Source organism: Hypanus sabinus, chromosome 3 (genome assembly GCF_030144855.1).
Source record: "Hypanus sabinus isolate sHypSab1 chromosome 3, sHypSab1.hap1, whole genome shotgun sequence".
NCBI classification, from domain to species: domain Eukaryota; kingdom Metazoa; phylum Chordata; class Chondrichthyes; order Myliobatiformes; family Dasyatidae; genus Hypanus; species Hypanus sabinus.
Genome location: NC_082708.1, coordinates 155,803,434 through 155,825,439, shown reverse-complemented (window position 1 = coordinate 155,825,439; position 22,006 = coordinate 155,803,434). Strand labels below are relative to the sequence as shown.

Here is a 22,006-nt window from a genome sequence, read left to right as displayed (position 1 = left end):
TCTTGACTGCACTTTGTTAAACCAGCAAACCTCTGGATAACAAGATGCTTTCTTTTCCTTCCTTAGCTCTCAGAAACCATTATGCTAGTTAATACCAGCACAAACCAAGGATCAAAACTTGTATTACTCCTAATGTATGAGCTCAATTACCTGAGGCACATCAGTAAAACAGTTGGATTTTTAGTTTCACAGTTTCTTGATTTTAAAAATTATATAAATCTACTTACTTGCATTAGCTCATCAGCAGTTCTATTAGGAAATACTTCTGTCAGTTTTTCTAATTTTGTATCTGTACTGATCTCCGAATCAGTGTTAAAATGAGATGAGTTGCTGCAGTTTAAGGATGACCCATTTGCTTCTGGCAAAACATTTTCAGACGGAAAGTCAATAGCACCATTTCTGTAAGTTAAATAAGTGAATAAACTTTATACAGGTCTGAACAAATAACGATAAAGAAACACAGAGGCTCTCCATTATCATACATCAACTCAATTTTCCTGCCCTACCTTCCAAAGTTTTACTTCTCTTCGTACTATACAACAGGTCTCAATCTGAAATGCACTCAATGAACAAACAGCCTACTGGTGCAGAAAATCAGAAATACAAATAAACATGTTTCAAAAAACAGTAAGTTTTTTTTCTTGGAAATGGTGAAAATGAGTCAATATGAATTATTACTGAGTTTAATCTGGTAGAGTACCTGTCCCTGGCATGCGGATGTACCTCAGAACTTCAAAAGGAGGGGAATGGTAATTTTGAATAGGGATACTAGCAGACAGCTAATCTATCCCTAACCCATTGCCAACTATATCTTGCAGTGTTTCAGAGCTAGTCTCTTTGTCAAGTCGATGGATGGAAACCAATGCATAAATCATTTACAGTACAGTAAAATGAATACTTTCTAACCTCTCAATGAGCATAATTCAGTAAACAGTTTCACAAAATACTTTGACGAGAGATTGAATCACCTAGGACTACTCACTAGGATTCAGAAAGTTGAGAGGAGATTTTATAGAAATATATAAAATTATGAAAGGGATAGATAAGAGGCAAGAAAGTTGTTTCCACTGGTACTAAGGGACATAGCCTCAAGATTCAGAGGAGTAAATTTAGGACAGAGATGAGGAGGAACTGCTTTTCCCAAAGAGTGGTGAACCTGTGGAATTCTCTGCCTAATGAAGCAGTGGAAGCTACCTTAGTAAATATATTTAAGGTAAGGTTGGATAAATGTTTGCATAGTAGGGGAATTAAGGGTTATGGGGAAAAGGCAGGTAGGAGGAAATGAGCCCATGGTCACATCAGCCATGATCTTATTGAATGGTGGAGCAGGATCAACAGGCCAGATGGCCTACTCTTGCTCCTATTTCTTATGTTCTTAACCTAGAGTTACACAATCCATAAGAAGTCAGCATCAACCCCACTTTTATAATCTTACATTTTACTAAGATCTCTTCTATAGAAAAAAAAGCTCCAATTAAGCACAGCATAACTTTTTTTTGTAAATCAACCAACTGAAGTACCCATAACTACTGAGCGACCATTCACTGAACTGCCTTAAAGGAAAGTACATGGGGTTCCAGGCATGATTCAACCAATGTCCCGTACAATGTTAGGAATAGTTTCTATTCCTTTTGTATTTTGGGATTAGAAGGCATTGCGTTTTAACCAGTGCAAAATGACTAATTTTTCAGATGGCTGCTTTGGTAATTCTTTCTCTCCTCTGCTTCCAGCTGTATACTAGTCTGTACGTTTTAGTATGGCATAGCCAACACTGAGCAAACACTCCAGAGACAACTCATCACATGCTCACAACAAACTCACTGTAAAAAGTAAATCCCTGTTGTTAAATGTCTTCAAAAAGTTGAGATTCTTGGCCTGCTTCACAACTTTTAATCATGTAATAATTAGGTAAACAGAGAGGAAAAGGAATACATTTTCCACATATTGTCTTTTATGTCTCTCAGACCTCATCAGTATATTTATTATATCACTCAAGACAAGCATAATTTATATTATTTTACCTTAAGTTTGTAAGAGTGTCCTCTTTGTGATACAAACATTAACAAGGAACAATATGAAGTCAACAGGACAAAGAAAAAAAACTCCAATTGCTGGAATCATACCTTTCACAAAACTTATTTCATTCTTAACAACTTAAATTTATTTATTTCACCCATGTTGCACAAAGCAAGTCATTCAGTGGCCGACCCAGGACAGAAGTGCTTTGGTAGCTTTAAAAATACAGGGAAAGAAAACCATAAGGATGTTTAATGCTGCTTAAAATGCACGAGTCAATAAAAATTGTGAAGGTTGATGAAATTTTTAAACCCCCAAAACTGAAACATACAACTGTGATTCACAAAGAGTAAAATGTATTTAAAATACTGAAAATCTGATAGAGCAGTAAAAACCCAAAATGAAACATAAGATGATAAAATTGAAATTTGTTAAATTTAACATAAATTGGTAATCACCCTATAACACTAATACAAATTTCAGGCAAATATGCAAACCAAATAATGATACAACGTATGTTATAAAAATATTCCTTACATTTTTTCAATGCAATCCTTTGGCCTTCCACTCACTTCTGAATAGGGTGAAGTGTTCTTAATGGGCTCTTCATTTTCAGAATCAGAGTCTAGAAAAAGAACTCCTTTTCCATTTCTCTTGAAATGTGATACAACATTCTTCTGGTTTCGTTCCGGTGTCTCTGGTATAGTTGTCACTAAACAAATTTAAAGAAAAGAAAATATTTTTAAAGCTACTTAAAAGATGTGTTAATGTTTATGCTAATTATCATCTAGTCTAATCCCATTCATCAGCAAAGCAATGAGGTACTGACCATTCTATCAAGCAGCACCTACTCACTCATCAACAATCCATTCACTGATACCTTCTTGGCATTTTCCAAGGATCACTCTATGCTAGACCTTATCATGGCTTAAAGCAAACAAGAACTTGAGGCAGAGTAACAGCCCATGACATCAAGACAGCATTTGACCAAGAGTAGCATTCAGGAATAATATGAAGTCAACAGGCTAAAGAGGGGGGAAAAAAATCTCCATTTGATGAAAATATATACCTTTCACAATAGAAGAGTGGTTGCTGAGACTTCATCATCACAGCCCTAGGGCATCAATGCAACAGTTTCCCAGCCCAGAGGTGCAAGCCCAACTACTGACAGCTGCTACATTAATGACTTCATTTCATAAAGACAGAGATGGGATGCTTGCTAATTTATGGAATAATGTTTAATTCCATTTGCTATTCTTCAGCGAATGTAACAATCAGAATCCGGTGTGTCATACATAATGGAATTTGTTTTTGCAGCAGCAGCATGGTGCAATACAGAATACTTACTATAAATTAAATATGTAGTATATATAAAAAAAGAAAATTAAATAAGTAGTGCAAAAAGAGAGTGGAAAAAATAGTGAGCAATGTTCATGAGTTTATTGTCCGTTCAGAAATCTGATGGCGGAGGGGAAGAAGTTGCTCCTCAAACATTGAGCACCTGCCTTCAGGGTCCTATACGCCCTCTTTGATGGTAGCAAAAGAGAACATGTCCTGGGTGGTGGGGGTCCTTAATTATTGATGCCGCCTTTTTGAAGCATTGCCTTTTGAAGCTGTTCTGGATGTGGAGGAGGCTGGTGCCCATGATGAAGCTGTGTGAGTTTACAATTTCCTGCAGCTTTTTCCAATCACTAGACCATTAAACATTGAATTAGGCTATTCAGCCCATCCAGCCTGCTCCACCATGGCTGATGCTAGATCCCACTTAACCCCATACACCTGCCTTCTCGCTATATCCTTTGATGCCCTGATTGATCAGGAAACGATCAACTTCTGCCTTAAATATACACATGAACTTGGCCTCCAACCGTAGTCTGTGGCAGAGCATTCCAGATTCACTACTTTGATGAAAAAAATTCCTCTTTGCCTCTGTTCTAAAAATCAGCCCTCAATTTTGAGGCTGTGCCCTCTAGTTCTGGATATCCCCACTAGAGGAAACAGCCCCTCCACATCCACCCTATCTATTCCTTTCAACAATTGGTAGGTTTCAATGAGATCCCCACGCATTTTTCTAAATCAGTGAGTACAGGCCCAAAGCTGCCAAATACTCCTCAAATGTTAACTGCTTCGTTCCCAGAATCGTCCTTGTGAACTTCCTCTGGACTCCCTTCGATGGCAAAACATTCTTTCTGAGATATAGGACCCAAAACTGCTGACAATACTCCAAGTACAGCTGGACTGGTGTCTTTAAAAAAGGCTCAGCATTTGCCTTTGTAACCCTCGGTCCTAAGCTAGCAGCTTAATCTTGGGGAAGACAATCCCCAATCCGGCCAAACTTGAGAAATCTTGTTTGGGTAGATGCTGCGTAATGTGTTCCCATTACAAATCAGTACCACAAAATAACAAACAGTACACAATATGTGATTACACAATTGAGCATTATCATTCTTACAACACACACAAAATGCTGGTGGAACACAGCAGGCCAGGCAGCATCTATAAGGAGAAGCACAGTCAACATTTTGGGCTGAGACCCTTCGTCAGGACTAACTGAAAGGAAAGATAGTTAAGAGATTTGAGAGTAGTGGGGGGAGGGAGAAATGTGAAATGATAGAAGATCAGAGAGGGTGGGATGAAGCTAAGAGCTAGAAAGGTGATTGGCAAAAGTGATACAGAGCTGGAGAAGGGAAAGGATCATGGGACGGGAGGCCTCGGGAGAAAGAGGGAGGGGGGAAGCACCAGAGGGAGATGGAGAACAGGCAGAGTGATGAGCAGAGAGAGAGAAAAAAAAACAAACAACTAAATATGTCAGGGATGGGGTAAGAAGGGGAGGAGGGGCATTAACAGAAATTAAAGAAGTCAATGTTCATGCCATCAGGTTGGAGGCTACCCAGCCGGCATATAAGGTGTTGTTCCTCCAACATGAGTTTGGATTCATTTTGACGGTAGAGGAGGCCATGGATAGACATATCAGAATGGGAATGGGACGTGGAATTAAAATGTGTGGCCACTGGGAGTTCCTGCTTTCTCTGGCAGACCCAGCATAGGTGTTCAGTTAAACGGTCTCCCAGTCTGCGTTGGGTCTCACCAATATATAAAAGGCCACGCTGGGAGCACCGGATGCAGTATACCACACCAGCCGACTCACAGGTGAAATGTCGCCTCACCTGGAAGGACTGTCTGGGACCCCGAATAATTTATAATTCTTAATTTGACTATATGATTAGTAAAGAAACAAAAAAGGAAAAGGCAACACGAGTGAATCTGCAGATGCTAGAAATAAATAAAAACACAAAATGCTGGCAGAACTCAGCAGGCCAGACAGCATCTATGGGAGGAGGTAGTGACGACGTTTCGGGCCGAAACCCTTCACGACAAGCTCCTCATATGTTAACTGCTTCATTCCCAAAATCATCCTTGTGAACTTCCCCTGGACTCTCTTCGACAGCATTATCAGAACCCTCCTGATGAAGGGTTTCGGCCCGAAATGTCGTCACTACTCTTCCTCCCATAGATGCTGTCTGGCCTGCTGAGTTCTGCCAGCATTTTGTGTTTTTAAAAAAGGAAAAGGGCCCATTCTCATAAAACAGTCTAATGTACAACGTTGGAACTCTCGGTTCTGTCCATTTATTCCCCGCTGACCTCCTGAGTGTAAATGACCCTCAAATCCTTGCTCCAAGTCCACTCCAAACAGTGGTCTACCAACACTATTTGCGTCTTCTCTCTTCATCTCCCCAACAAAAGGCCAATCCCTGCTCCCAGACACACAAGAACAACATGCCTCTCATTGGATAGCACAAAGCCCCCATTTATTTCTAGTCATAACCCAAACATTGCTACTACAGAGAAGCCATTACCTTAGCAGAGGAACCTTACAGTAGGTTATACCTTCCTTACCACAGACTCAACCTGTAAATTAACCTTCTCGGAGTATTGTAGGAGGACTCCCAAGTCCCTCTGCACCTCTGATTTTGAACCTTCTCCCCATTTAGTCCACACTATTGTTCCTTTTAGCAAAATGTTTTATTATTCATTTCCCAACATAACTGTATTCCATCTGCCACTTCTTTTTAATCCATTCTTCCAATTTGTCTAAGTCCTGATGCAATCAGGACTTCCTCAGCACGACCCACCCCTCTACCAATCTTCGTATCATCCGCAAACTTTGCCACAAAGCTATCAATACATGTGCAGTGGCCCCTCCATTCCAGATGGTATGCTCTTAATGGGACATGTATAGAAATTTGAGAGTCTGGTGACATTCCAGTTCTCCTCAAATTCCTAATGAAGTATAGTCACTGTTGCGTCATTTTTGTAATTGGATCAATCCACATAATCCGGGCCTAGCCAAAATTTAGGCACACAAGTCACAGCATTTGACTGGTAATATTAAAGCCACAAAAGTGCTACACATTGACCATCTCCAAAAAGAGAGTCAAGTCACTAACTCTCGACAATCAACAGAATTTCATTAGTCATAGAACACTACTGCAAAGAAGCAGGCCCTTCAGCCCATCTAGTCAGTGCTGAACTATTAACCTACCTAGTGCCATTGAACTGCACACGGTCCAGAGCCCTCCATACTCCTCTCATCCATGTACACATCCAAATTTCTCTTAAATGTTGAAATGGAACTTGCTTCCACTGGCACCACCTTTCACATTCTCACTGCCCTCTGAGTGAAGAAATTCCTGTTCATGTTCCTCTTAAATATTTTACCTTTCATCCTTAACCCATGATTTCTAGTTCTAGTCTCACCTAATCTCAATGGAAAAAACTTGATCGCATTTACTCTATCTAAACCTCTCTTAATTTTGTATTGCTCGATCAAATTTCTCCTATTCTTCTATACTCTAGTGAATAAAGTCCTAACCTATTCAACCCTTCCTTATAACTCGGGTCCTCAAGTCATGGTAATATCCTTGTAAATTTTCTCTGCACTCTTTCAATTTTATTTCTATCTTTCCTGTAGGTAGGTGACCAAAACTGCACATAATGCTCCAAATTAGACCTCAGCAACATCTTATACAATTTCAAAACCACATCCCAATTCCTGTACAGGTGGCCTCCATTTCTCAAATGTTTGCTTTACGACAGCTTGCTGCTACAAAAGACCTACATTAGTACCTGCATTCGCTAACCAAAGAGGATTTTCGCTTTTACGAAAAAAAGGCGCCTGCTTTATAAGAGTCTTTACCCCAAGAAAGACCTCCATGACCGTGAAGCCTTGTGCAGGCAGTTGTGTGCGCATGCATGTACGTGCCTATTTTTTTCCCTCCAAATTGATTTTGGCTTGCTGACTTCCCCATTCTGATAAGTGAAACTACACCTTACATATGATATTTCTACTTTATATAGACTGTATATTTATCATATCATTCCTGCTTTTACTGTATGTTCATGTTATTTTAGGTTTTATATGTTATTTGGTAGGCTATTTTTTGGTTCTGGGAACACTCAAAAATGTTTCCCATATAAATTAATGGCAATTGCTTCTTCGCTTTATAACATTTCGGCTTACAAACGGTTTCATAGAAACACTCTACCTTTGTTAGTGGGGGAAACCTGTATTTGATATTTTGACTTATAAAGACCAATATGTCAAAAGTCCACACTAACCTGATACTCAAATGGATCAACCCCTCTAAATATGATGGTTGCAACAGAAGTTCAAAGGCCAGGTATGATGTAATGATACCTCTGGGTGGGTGGGTGGGTAGCAGGTAAGAAAGGGACTTGTTTTGCTGTTTTGTTGCTGCTGCTGGTGTTGTTCTGCTGGACACTGTCGGGTTGCTATGCTGGTGCCAGAATGCGTGACAACACTTATGAGCTGTCCCCAGAATATCCTTATGTTGTGTTGGTTTTTAACTCAAACGATGCATTTCACTGTACGCTTTGATGCACGTGATAAATAAATGAATCAGAATCTGAAAGAGCCATTTGCCTCCTGACATCCCAGTCAGAATCAGTTTCATTATGAAACACGGCGTGAAATTTGTGCTTTTTTGCAGCAGCAGCACAGTGTAATATCTAAACATTGCTACGTTACAGAAATGAATACATAGTGCAAATGAGGAATAAAATGGTAGTGTACTTGGTCATTCAGAAATCTGACTGCAGTGGGGAAGAAGCTGTGCCCAAAATGTTGTAGTAATGAGAAGGGGGCATGACCTGGATGGTGAGGGTCAATCAACTAAAAGGCACATATCAAGAGTGTGATGTAATATTCTCCTTGCCAAAACTTTCAAAATGTTTCAACACTAATACTGAGTAGTACAAATGAATGGCACCTCATCCACCATTATAAACATCCATTCTCTCCGCTATCGGCACACAGAACTTTCAAAATCTGCAAATGTTGCATAGAGAGATCTCGGTGTACATGTCCCAAGTATCCCCGAAAGAAAAAAGGGAACTGATCCAGGTGGTAGGAAAGGCAAGTGTGATGCTTGCCTTTATTAACCAGGAAATAGTACTATTATAGATACAACTATATAAAGCACATGCACAGGCTGGTGGAGTAGTGGCATCTGCACTGGACTTTGAGGTGAGTGGTCCCAGGTTCAAATCCAGCAGCTTTCCATTCGTGCTGGGTTGGGCTTTGCGCTAGCAACTCAGCCTCGAGAAAACAAAAAAAAAACAGAAAAATGTTAAAGAAAGGATGCCACAAGGGGCGGAAAAGAACAGCTATATAAAGCATAAGATAGACAGCAGCTGCACTGCTGTGTGCACTTCATTAAGGTGAGGATATGATTTTACTGCAGAGAATGCTGCTAATTTGGATTCAGAGTAAGCTGTATTCTATGTACAGAAGGCAATGGAGTAAAATGATTGAAGTATTTGAAACAGATGTAAAAGACAGATAGTGCAAAACATTCCTCAAGCAGAGGTGTCTGTAAGCAGAAGCAGACATAGGTTTAAGCAATGAGTTTAAACATCCACTTGACGAAGTGCTTTGAGAAGTTAGTCATAAAGCATATCAACAGCAGGTGCCATTTTACTGGCTCTTCACTCAGCTCCAGAACATCTGGATAATAAAGGCCAAAATGTCATGATGCTGTTCATTGAATACTGCTTAGAACTCACCACTATTGTCCCCTCAAAATTCATCACTAAGCCCAAGGCCTGGGCTTCAATACCTTCATATACAACTGGATTCTCAGCTTCATCACCCAGTCAGTACAGATTGGCAACAAGATCTTCTCCACAGGACTGGTAGACCACAAGGCTGTGTGTTTAGCCCCTGTTCTACTCACTGATTGTGAGGCAAAGTACTGCTCCATGCCCTATTTAAGTTTGCTGATGATACTACTATTGTTGGCCAAATCAAAAGTAGTGACGAATCAGCACATAGAGTTGTAAGAAAAAGTTTGTGACCCTTTGCAATTACCTGGTTTTCTGCATTAAGTATTCATAAAATGTGGCCTGATCTTCATCTAAGTCATAATAATAGACACACAATCTGCCTAAACTAGTAACACACAAACAATTGCACTTTTCATGTCTTTATTGAACACACTGTTTAATCAATCACAGGCCAGACTGGAAAAAGTATGTGATCCCTTATATTTAACAACTGGTAGAATCTACACCAAATGTTTCCTGTAGCTGCTGATCAGACTTGCGCTGTTGAGGAATTTTATACTATTCCTCCATACAAAACTGTTTCAGCTCATCAATATTTCCGGGATACCCTGCAGGTCAAACCACAACATTTCAATTGAGCTATGGTCTGGACTCTGACTTGGCCATCCCAAAACACAATTTTTCTTTTTTTTTTAAATCATTTTGTTGTTGATTTACTCTTGAGTTTCAGATCATTGTCTTGTTGCATCATCCAACTACCATTAAGCTCCAGGTGACAGACCACTACCCTGACATTCTCCTGTAAAATATCTTGATACAATTTTGAATTCATTGCTCCCTCAACAATTACAAGCTAGCGGGGCCCTGAGGCAGCTAAGCAGTCCCAAACCATGATGCTCCTTCCACTATTCTTCACATTTGGGATGAGGTTTTGGTGTTGGTATGCAATGCCCTTTTTCCTCCAAACATAACGGTGCACATTTCTGCCAAAAAGTTCAATTTTTGTCTCATCTGTCCACAGAACATTGCCCCAGACGTACAAAAAGGCTGGATGAACTCAGCAGGTCAGGCAGCATCCGTTGAAAGCCGTGTTGTGGAACATCCAGGTGGTCTTCTGCAAACATGCAGCAATTTTTTCCTTGGAGAGCAGTGATTTCCTCCACAGTGTCCTTCCACGAACACCATTCTTGTTCCGTGTTTTTCTTATACTGGATACACAAACAGGGAGTGAACAAGTTCTAGAGATTCCTGCTGTTTTTTGCTGTTACCCTTGGGTTCTTTTTCATATCCTTTGGCACCGCATGTTGTGCTCTTGGTGTGATCGTTGCAGGATGCTCACTTTGAGGGAGAATAGCATCAGTACTGAATTTCTTCCATTTGTAAACAATTTCTCTTACTGTGGATTGATGAACACTCAGTTCTTTAGGAACAGCTGACATATTTTCTAACTACATGCATCGCTACAATTCTAAGTTTCTCTGAAAGTTGTTTTGATTGAGGCGTGGTGCACATAAGCAGATCTTTCTCGAGAAGAGCAGGTTGTCAGTAGCTTGACTGTTTGTGTTTTTATAGGGCAGGGCACTTCTACAATCCACACCTCCAATCTCATCTCATTGATTGCAATGCCTAATTCCAAACAACATTTGTAGAAGGCATTACCCCAGGTTACTGCAGCTGGTGGCTCAGTGACATCTGCGCCGGACTCCCGAGCAAAGGTTCCTGAGTTCAAACCCAGTCGGGCCGCTCCCGGGCACACTTTCCATCTGTGCCGGGTTAAGTGTCGAGTTTGCCACTCGGTCTCGTAAAAAAAAACTGCGCTGTGAGGAGATGGGGGACCACTCACAGAATCATTCCTCCACGACAACCACTTGAAAAAAAAGTGATCGCCGAGGCTCTGGCAGAGTATGGCACACAATAAATTACCCCAGAGGTTCACATACTTTTTGAACCCAGACTGTGATTGTTTAAATGGTGTACTCAACAAGAAGTACAATTGTTAGTGTATTATTAGTTTAGGCAGATTGCATGTCTGTTATTGTGACTTAGATGAAGATCAGGCCACATTTTATGAGTATTAAGGCAGAAAACCAGTACCTGTAATTGCAAAGGGTTCACAAACTTTTTCTTGCAACTGTAAGAGGGCAACTGAAAATCTGGTTGAATGGTGCCACAACAGCAAGGTTTCACTCAACTTCAGTAAAACCAAGAACTGATAATTGACTACGGGAGGAAGAAGATGGCAGCCCAGGAGTCCTCATGAGGGACCTCATTAGGTGGAGAGAGTCAGTAAATTTCTTAGCATAAACATATAAGAGTATCTGTCCTGGGACCAGCACACGAGTGCCATTGCAAAGAAGGCACAGCAGTGCCTCTACTTTCTTTAGAAGTCTGCATAGATTCAACATGACACCAAACACTTTGACAAATTTCTACCGATGTTCCTAACTGGTTGTATCACAACTGGTGTTGAAACACCAATATCCAGCTATGGAAAAGTCTAGCACAGTCCAGTATAGCAAAACCCCACCATTCAGCATAATTATGTGGAGAGCTACCACAAGAACGCAGCACACATCAAAGCCCGCCATTATCCAGGCTACATTCTCTTTCCACTACTACAATTGGGCAGGAGGTACAGGAGCTTTGGGTTCTACACTGCAAGGTGCAGTAACAACTACTAGGCAAAAATTTGAACATGGTTTAGACTCGAAACAGGCATAGTAACGTCACTAATTCCACAACCTAGATTCACTTTCAAGGGCACAACAACTTGTTCTTAGGATTTTTTTTGTATTTGCACAATTTCTCTTCTTTTGCACATTAGTTGTTTGTCAGGCTTAATGTATAGTTCTATTGTAAATGTTATTTTATTTTAATGTCAACATATATGTACTTCGGTAATAAATTCACTTTATGACGACTTTGGGTAGCAGCTTTAGAGGGAAGATATACAAGAATCTTTTCCACTCAGAGGTAGCTCAAACCTAGAATAATAGTGGCTGTGGAGGCAGGTTTCTCAAAACATCTAAGTATTTAGATGAGCAATTAAAATACCATCTGGCTATTCACTCCAGTAAGGCCAACAAAAAGGAATAAGTATCTAATGGCCAGCACAGACAGGGTAGGCCAAAAGGTTAGGTCTGATGTCTTTCTATTAGATAATTAAAAACTTGTCTGGATATTCAAGCAGGCAGTACTTTTGATCAGCTATGTCTGATTTTGCTGAAAAGAAGTTGAGCTTTGAGAAGTGGTCTTCATTTTCCATAGTTTTGTACTACGCAATATCTGAGAACAGCATACCGGGTGCAAGATTCATTCTCTTGTATGCTTTGCTGAAATGACTTGGGAACATCAAATACTTCACCTCTAGGTATGTTCAAACACAATCATCTCCATCTTGCATGGTTACCAGAGCTTTTTGTGACATTAATCTTGGAATATAGTTGCAATAGTAGAAAAAAAGATTTCAATGAGCTCTTTAGCTTTAGAAAAAAATTACGATGGAATGTGCCTTTGACTAGAGCCTAGAGTTTAAAATTATTTTGCAATCTACAATGTTCACTTGGCAAGCAGAATTAAATAGCTACCCAAACAACAAATAAATCAAATTGAATTAAACAGGCATGGGAGAGGGGAAGAATTATAGTATTGGAAATGGGGTGTGTAAATCCACACTGGAAGAGAGAACCGATCCTACCCCGGGAGAAAGAAGACAACACGGGGGATAATATTATTGGGGGGGGGGGGGTGGAGAAGGTAAATCCAATCATGAAAGTGCGGAGAAGGGTTCGTTTCATGGGAAATGTTGTGGAGGGGCTGGGAGGTGAAAGGAGACATAATTAGGGGAAGTCGTGTAGGACAGTTTGGAGAGAACTCTACTCGTGGGGAGAGCAGAGACATGCGGTGGAGCTGATGTTAGGTGGAAGTAGGTTTGGGAGATGCCACACGCAGCGCATCCACCCTTTAACACTTCTGCCTTGTCTATGCTCCGCATGGATTCCCCAACCCCGTCCTCACCTGCCGACTCCGGATTCTCTGTACCGGACGGACTCCCCAACCCACCACCGCCGCCTTTCTTCTGGTAACGGAAACGATCGAGGTTGAAGCCGCTCATGGATGTGGAGCCGGGCCCGGCCGTCGATTCGAACCCAGCGCTGAAACGTGAGGCTGTTAATACGGGAACCCGCCGGCCAGCCGGCATCAAGCGTAGGGCGACAGAGTCGGCACAACACCACAATCCTCAGGCCCCCTTCTCGCCCCCACTCCGGGTCAGACTTTCCCGCGAAGCATGCCGACCGACCGGCCACCAGTGAACCCCCGTCCGATTGGGCGAGCAAGGAGGCCGAGCAACCAATTAGCGAGTGGGATGAATCCGACTGAGCGGTGCGAGAAATCGTGACGTATGAGGTCAGGGAGAGAGTGACGGGAGCAGAGGTGTCACTCTCTGCCGCCACTCCGTGAGGTCAGAAAATGCTTGGTGTTTTGGGAGGAACTGATCCCCTTCCCTGCCTCAAAGGATCACCCCTTATTCTGACACTGTGCCCCTGGTTCTGGATAGGGAGGACTGGTGGAGTAGAGGAACACTGGTTGTGGAGTAAGGGGTGGGGGGGTAGAGGGTGGAAGGGGAAAGGGATGAGGGTGTTTGGAGGAGGAGGTGGAGGAGGGCATGAGGGGTGAGAAGAAGGTGAGGAGAGGCGGGGGTGGGCTCGAGGGTGGACAGAGTAGGAGGAAGACAGATGGAGTGGGGGAGGAGGGCACAGTGAAGGTAATGTAGGATGCCATTGGGAAGTGAAGGAGGGCACCATGCAGGGTTGCAGATGAGGAAGTGGGGGGTGAGGGTGAACAGGGGATCTAAGGTAAGGATGAGGGAGGGAGCAGGGGACTGGAGGTGGGGTTGCAGGTGTGGAGGAGGGGGGTTTGGGGATAGTATGTGAGGAGGAGAGTGGTCACTGGTTCTGAGGAAAGGGTGGAGTGGTTTTGTGGATGAGGAAGGGTTGCTGAAGAGGAGAAGAAGGGGGCTGGGTGGAGAGTAGAAGGAGAGACATTGGGTACTTCAGTGATTTGTGTGTAGTGAAGTTGAGGGTCGGTGAAAGAGATGGAAGTAATGGGGGCAAGTTTTGATGACTGCGTGGATTTCTTCCCATGTTCTAAGGGCTCTTGTGTTGGTAGGTTAATAGAATTTTCTGTGAGTATGTGAGGATTTAGGGAGGATTAATGAATATGTTGGGCAGATTAGTGTAAATAGATGCTTGATAATTAAGGCTTTTTGGTGGGCAGATGGGCTATTTTCTTTGTTTCATAATATTTTTGACTCCTCTTTTTGCTATATCCTCTAAGGTTGGGTGGAAAGTAATCGTTATTTAAAAAGCCCCCATGGCAGCTGTGGAAGGTGAGGCAGTCCAGAAATTCAATTGATAATTCAGATTTTCAATAACAACTGTTCATATTAATGATTGCAATATTGGATTGTCATTAAAAATTTACCAGTTAATTAATGTCCTCTTGCAAAATAAATTTGTGAATTTATCTTGTCTAAATTGTGAAATCTAATTCACAAACCAATGAATGAACAACTAATGTAATCATCCTTTACAGACTCCAGCAATATCTGTGGGATGGGTTCATATTTTTGTAACTTGGAATAATTTTCATAGAAGATGTTCTAGCTTCTGACTTGTTTGTCATGGCTGGTTGAGAAGCTTTTTTTTTAAATCATGGCAGAGGTATCTAAGACCAGAGGCTATAGCTTTAAAATGAAGGGTAAGTGCTTTAGAGAGAATATACAGAAGAGCTTCACATAGAGGGTGTTTGAAATCTGGAACACAGCCTCAGAAAGTGGTAGAGGCAGATATTCTCAGATTTCTCAGAACATTGTAAAGCATTTGGGCAATCACCAAAATATGTAAAGCTATGAACCAAGTAAATGGGATTAATATAGATAGGTACTTGACGGTGCATGTACATGATGCGCAGAAAGCCCTGTTTCTGTTCTCTATGATTCTATTATTATCTGTTGTGTGAACAGTTGTGAACCCTGAATTGACTCTGACCATTCTGCCAAAGTGCACATCAAGGTTTATTGAAAATGCACTTAGGCTCATTCTGACACAAAAAAAATTCAAGTGCTCATGCAAATATAATAGCTTTTTCTTATTTTCACAACCCTAGTTGAACCTGTGTAGTCAATTTTCAGTTCTAGCTGAGCTATTTCTTAAGCTATTCTCTGGATTTCCAATTGTCCAGTATTATTAAGTTCCTTCTGCAAATCCAAGCAGATTATAGTGACTGGCTAGCCATTACACATCATTTGAATTCTACATAACAAAATAGTTGGTCCTTGGTATTAAAATATGTTATGACATTTAACTTGTTCATCAACCATATGGGAGCAGTTTAAATAGTGACAGGCTATAGTTTTCAGTAGCAAACAGGAAAATTTGAAAAAGATTAAGTTTTTGCCACATACTATGTCATGCATTTTCGATATTAGAGCAGGAAATAAGTCAAAAGTATTCATTTTCTTTCTTGATTGCCATTTTGTTAACAATTATTTTGTGCTTTTGTTGTGAATGTTACTTTTATGATTGTATGTGCCATGATGTTGCTGTAAATACAATTCACAACCCTAGTTGAAACTGTGAAGTGAATTTTGCTTACAGATAATGTACTATGACAATTAACTTGACTTTGACTGTGTATGCTACGGTCTGTGTGTCTGTAGACTCTGTTCCCTTGACTGCTTTTGGAGGTGAATTTTATGATTCGGCTTTCACATTTTTTTGATCAATGCCCGTGACAAAAAGATTTTTTTCATGAGTACTTTGATAAAACCCCAAGCACTTTGTCACAAAATTCTGACATGATTAAGAGCCTTGTACAAATCCAAATGGCTTATGGCAAATGAGGTAGCTTTCACGAAGAACGCATTTGGTTCAGGTGGTGTACCTGGCCATGTCCTTGGATCAGCTGGCAGGGGGAATTGTCAACATTTTTAACCTTTCCCTGTTTCAGTCTCTGGTTCTCTCTGGCTTTAAGAAGACCACTATCATCACAGTACCCAAGAAAAACACGTAACCACTGTTCTGATATCTCATCATGAACTGCATTGAGAGACGTACATCAGCCCCAGCCTGCCTGGCAATCTCAACCCATTGTAAATTTGTCTCCTGCCAAAATAGGCCTAAAGCAGATGCCATTTCCCTGGCCCTTCACTCATCTCTGGAGCATCTGGACAGTAAAGACACCTACGCCAAATTAACATTATGGTCTGCAACTCTGCCTTCAATATCATTTTAGGCAAACTCTTCACTGATCTCCAGACACTGGACCCTGCCTCTGCAACAATGTTCTTGACTTCCTAAAAAAACAGAACACAATCATTCAAATATAGGCAGTAACACCTCTGCTGTGATTATTCTAAATACTGCCACTCCCAAAGGTTGTGTCCTCAGCCCCTTACTCCCTGTTCACTCATGACTGTGTGGCCAGATTTTGCTGTAACAAATTTGTAGATGATAGTGGGCCATATCCCAAATAATAAGTTGCTTCATGATATGGTGCAATGACAGCAACCTTTCCCTCAATATCAATGGGGAAAAAAGAGCTGTTTATTTAATCCTATCATTGTACTTGTCAAGATGCCTTTTAAATGATGTAATTCTACCCTCCTCTACCACTTCTGCAGACAGCTTGGTCTACTTGGTCTACATGTAGAAAATGCTGCCCCTCAAGTCCCCTTTAAATCAAAGTTCAAAGTAAATTTATTATCAAAGCACATATATGTCACCATATACAAATCTGAGATTCACTTTTTGTGAGCATTCTCAATAAATCCAATAATTAATACAATCATTGAAAGACTTCACCAACAGGGTGGACAACTGGTATGCAAAAGACAACAAACTATACAAATATAAAAAGAGAAGAAGAAAAACAAAGAAATAATAAATAAATATTGGTAATATGAGATGAACAGTCCTTGAAAGTGAATCCAAAGTTTGTGGGAACAGTTCAATTTTGGGGCAAGTGAAGTTGAGTGAATTTAATTCAGAGCGTGGTGGTAATGCATTTGCTGCTATCTACATCTGTGGTGTTGACACTGATGACAGCAACCAGGATCATCAACAGTTTGAAGCAAGACACCAACAGCCTGTTCTGGTTCAATTACATTTGGAATTTCTTAGCTATAACATCACTAATACTTCTACTTCCTCAAGAGATTACAGAATAGGTGCTTTACAGTTAGTTATAGCACCTGCTCTGCATATTACTGCAAGAAACTGCAGAGAGTTGCAGACACAGCTCAGCACATCACAGAAACCAGCCTCCCCACAATGGGCTTTTTATATACTTGCCGCTTCAGTAAAGCAGGCAACATAATCAGAGACCTCACCACCCAAGACATTCTCTCTTCCCTGTCATTGGGCAGAAGCTACAAAAACCTGAAAGGGCATATCATAGGATCAAGAACATGTTCAATCGTACTGTTCCAAACTTTTGAACAAATCTTTTGTATGATAACTTAAACTAATAACCTTACAATCTACTTCATTGTGATCTTGCAATTTATTGTTAACCTGCATGACACTTTCTATATAGTCTTTACATTTTATTCTGTATTGTTTTTGTTTTACCTTTTTCGGTAATGATCTGTATGAACAGTATGCCTGTCAAGCTTTTCATTGTGCTTTGGTACATGTGATAATAAACCAATACCATTACCAATTGGATAAAGTCTGAATATACTGTATCATTCATGCTTGGTAAAGTTAACACAGAATACTGTGGTTATTAGTAATAACGTTAGAATTGGTGGATAACTGTTTGTCAGGTTGGAGGCTGGTGACTAGTGGTGTGCCTCAGGGATCTGTACTGGGTCCAGTGTTGCTTGTCATATACATTAATGATCTGGATGATGGGGAGGTAAATTGGATTAGTAAGTATGCAGATGATACTAAGGTAGGTGGCATTGTGGATAATGAAGTAGGTTTTCAAAGCTTGCAGAGAGTTTTAGGCCATTTAGAAGAGTGGGCTGAACGATGGCAGATGGAGTTTAGTGCTGGTAAGTGTGAGGTGCTACATTTTGGTAGGAATAATCCAAATAGGACATACATGGTAAATGGTAGGGCATTGAAGAATGCAGTAGAACAGAGTGATCTAAGAATAATGGTGCATAGTTCCCTGAAGGTGGAATCTTATGTGGATAGGGTGGTGAAGAAAGCTTTTGGTATGCTGGCCTTTATAAATCAGAGCATTGAGTATAGGAGTTGGGATATAATGTTAAAATTGTACAAGGCATTGGTAAGGCCGAACTTGGAGTATTGTGTACAGTTCTAGTCACCGAATTATAGGAAAGATGTCAACAAAATAGAGAGAGTACAGAGAAGATTTACTAGAATGTTACCTGGGTTTTAGCACCTAAGTTACAGGGAAAAGTTGAACAAGTTAGGTCTTTATTCTTTGGAGCATAGAAGGTTGAGGGGGGACTCGATAGAGGTATTTAAAATTATGAGGGGGATAGATAGAGTTGAAGTGGATAGGCTTTTTCCATTGAGAGTAGGGGAGATTCAAACAAGAGGACATGAGTTGAGAGTTAGGGGGCAAAAGTTTAAGGGTAACACGAGAGGGAATTTCTTTACTCAGAGAGTGGTAGCTGTGTGGAACGAGCTTTCAGTAGAAGTAGAGGCAGGTTTGGTATTGTCACTTAAAGTAAAATTGGATAGGTATATGGACAGGAAAGGAATGGAGGGTTATGGGCTGAGTGCGGGTCAGTGGGACTAGGTGAGAGTAAGTGTTCGGCACGGACTAGAAGGGCCGAGGTGGCCTGTCTCCGTGCCGTAATTGTTATTTGGTTATAATGGTTCACCTGCAATTCTGTTGGGGGGGGGGGGGGTGGGGTTGCAACAGTTCACCTGCGAACCTTTTGGGATCCTCTATTGTATCCAGTGCTCCCGATGTGGTGAGACCCAACATAAATTGGGGGACCATTTTGTCAAGCACCTCTACTCCATCCACCAAAAGCAGAATTTCCCCGGCCTAACGTTTAAATTCCTATCCACGTTTCCATTCCAACACATTGGTGCATGGCTTCCACTTTTGCCACTATCAGGATGGAATAGCAACACTTCACATTCTGTCTGGGTAGCTTCCAACCTGATAGAATGAACATTGTTTTCTCCTTCTGGTAAAATATTTTCACTCTCCCTTCTCTCTTCTACTCTGCACTCTAGATTCTTATCTCTAATCCTCACCTGGTGCCCCTCCTTCTTCCCTTTCTCCCATTTTCCCATTCTCCTTTGCTGTTAGGTTCCTTCTTCCCACCCAGCTGGCTTTACATATCACCTAGCTGCTTTCCTTCCCCTGTCCCCTCCTTTCTATTCTGGTGTCTTCCCCCTTTCTTTCCAGTTATGAGGAAGGGTTTTGGCTCAAAATGTCAACTGTTTATTAATTTCTGTAGATGCTGCCTGACCTGATTTCCTCCAGCATATTGTGCATGTTACTGTAAAATCCCAGTTTTCTGTTTGTTTTCACTTCTCGACATATACCATATATGCATTTGTCTGAAAGTGAGCTGTATCCGTAAGGTCATATAGTTGGCATTAAGTTGAGTTTGTTGTCATCTGCACAATGAGGTACAATGGAAAACATGATTGAAGCTGCATCACAGGCACCTAAGTACAGACACAATATAAATTGTACCATACATTGAAGAAAAAAAGTCTCTGCAAAAACAAGACCTTTCGAGAAAAGAACAAAACCGAGTCCACAGTAGTTCAAGAGGAGGTCTGTCGTGTTCTATCACTGAGTTAGGGTTAGGGTTTTGCAGGTTGGTTCAAGAACCTGAAGTTTGTATGAAAGTAGCTGTTCTTTAATATTCTGATGTGGGACTTCAGGCTTCTGCACCTCCTGTCTGACAGCAGCAGTCAGAAATCCGTAACAGCTCAATGGTGGGAATCCTTGATGAATTTTGGAGACAAACACATAAAATGTGGTTACTGACCCTAAATCACCTAGCCGAGTCAGTCATTTTGCCTACATTTGATCCCTATCCTTCTAAACCTTTCCTATCATTGTATTTGTCTAGATGACTTTTAAATGATGCAATTCTACCATCCTCTATCACTTCTGCAGACAGCTTGTTCCACATACTCACCACTCTTTGTGTAGAAAATGCTGCCCCTCAAGTCCCCTTTAAATCAATGTTCAAAGTCAATTTATTATCAAAGTACATATATGTCACCATATAGCAATCTGAGATTCATTTTTTATGGACATCCTCAATAAACCCAGTAACCATAATAGAATCATTGAAAGACTTCACCAACAGAGCAGACAACTGGTGTGAAAAGAAAAAAAGAAAAAATAAACAAATAAGCAATAAATAATGAGAACATGGGATGAAGAGTCCTTGAAAGTGAATCCAAAGTTTGTGGGAACAGTTCAATTTTGCGGTAAGTGAAGTTGAATGAATTTATCCCCTGTGGTTCAGGAGCCTGATGGTTAAAGGATAATAGCTGTTCCTGAATCTGGTGGTGTGAGTCCTGAGACTCCTATAATACCCTCTTCCTAATGGCAGCAATGAAAAGATGGTGAATGGGGGCCCGTGATCATGGAATGTTGCTTTCTTGCATTAATTCTCCATGTAGATATGCTCAATAGTGGTGGGAGCTTTACCCGAGATATACTGGGCTATATCCACTACATTTTGTAGGATTTTCTATTCAAGGGCATTTGTATTTCATACCAGGTTTTGAAGCAACCAGTCAATATATTCCCCTCCACACATCTATAGCAGTTTGTCAAAGTCTTACATATCATACCAAATCTTCCCAAACTCTTAAGGAAGTAAAGGCACTGCTATTCTTTGCAATTGCACTCATGTGCTGGTCCCAGGATAGGTCCTGAGAAATGATAACACTGAGGAATTCAAAATTGCTAATCCTCTCCACCTCTGATCCTCCATTGAGAACTAGTTCATGGACCTCTGGTTCTTCCACCTGAAGTTAGTAATCATTTCCTTGGTTTTGATGACATTGAGTAAGAGGTTGTTATGGCACCACTTGTCCAGATTTTCAGTCTCCCTCCTATATGCTACAACAGTAGTGTTATTAGTAAACGTAAATCAATGCTTTCTAGTTTTAGACTTGACTACCCTGGGATTAAGATTGTGACCATTCACCTTATATATTCCCCTCACAATTTTGGTCATCCTTCAGCTTTTGAAGCTCCAGGGAAAATCACCACAGCCTACCTAGATCCTCCTGACAGTCTAACCTCATCAGTCCTGGTAACATCTTTGTGAATCTTTTCTACGACCCAATGATACCCTCCTTATAACCAGAGCTGCACTCAGTACTCCAAGCTCACAACATCAAATATATTAATTTATGTAAGATAGATGAATGACTCATAAAATGCATATTATAAATATACTCTATGTCCTTACACAACATAAGTTTCAATTTAGCTTCCCCCTAAAAATGGACGTTAAGAAGCCTTAATGAAAACTGAGCCTAGCCTGCTGAGTTGGTTTAAAAATATGCAAATGTGTGGTTCTGTTACTATTACAGGATATAAACTGTCTTCAAATATAATTCCATTGTTTGAGAACTTTGACCCTGAGCTGTCAATCAACAAGTACTCCATGCAATCAGCAGCCATGTTAGCTTCTCAAAGGTTTCAGAAAGACCTGTCAATCAACTGCATTAGGCTAGGATATGTCCTTTGATCTGTGCCCAGATTGCATGGGATGACCTCCACAGCTATCCTGACACAAAAGCAGTGGATAACTGTGTCTTCCATAAATGTTAAGCTCCACAGTGAGCTTCTACCCACTTCTAACCCAATCAGAACATTGTCCTGTTCACGTTCTCCTTGTCTACTAATTCCATTTCCCCTTTAAATA

The 22,006-nt window shown here is 40.8% G+C and overlaps 1 protein-coding gene across 4 annotated transcripts in view; it reads right to left on the bottom strand.

The window, feature by feature from the left end:
* The window catches only part of LOC132391793 (SWI/SNF-related matrix-associated actin-dependent regulator of chromatin subfamily A containing DEAD/H box 1-like), a 63,402-nt gene extending 49,961 nt beyond the window's left edge, over positions 1-13,441 (bottom strand). For all 4 annotated transcript variants that reach the window (XM_059965416.1, XM_059965417.1, XM_059965418.1 and 1 more), the window contains exons 1-3: positions 13,120-13,441; positions 2,554-2,728; positions 228-399 (exon numbers count right to left, since the gene is read on the bottom strand). In XM_059965416.1, coding sequence (XP_059821399.1) covers positions 228-399; positions 2,554-2,728; positions 13,120-13,303 — 531 coding nt within the window. In that variant the 5' untranslated portion in view covers positions 13,304-13,441. The remainder of the gene's footprint in view (positions 1-227; positions 400-2,553; positions 2,729-13,119) is intronic.
* Positions 13,442-22,006: the final 8,565 nt, after the last annotated feature.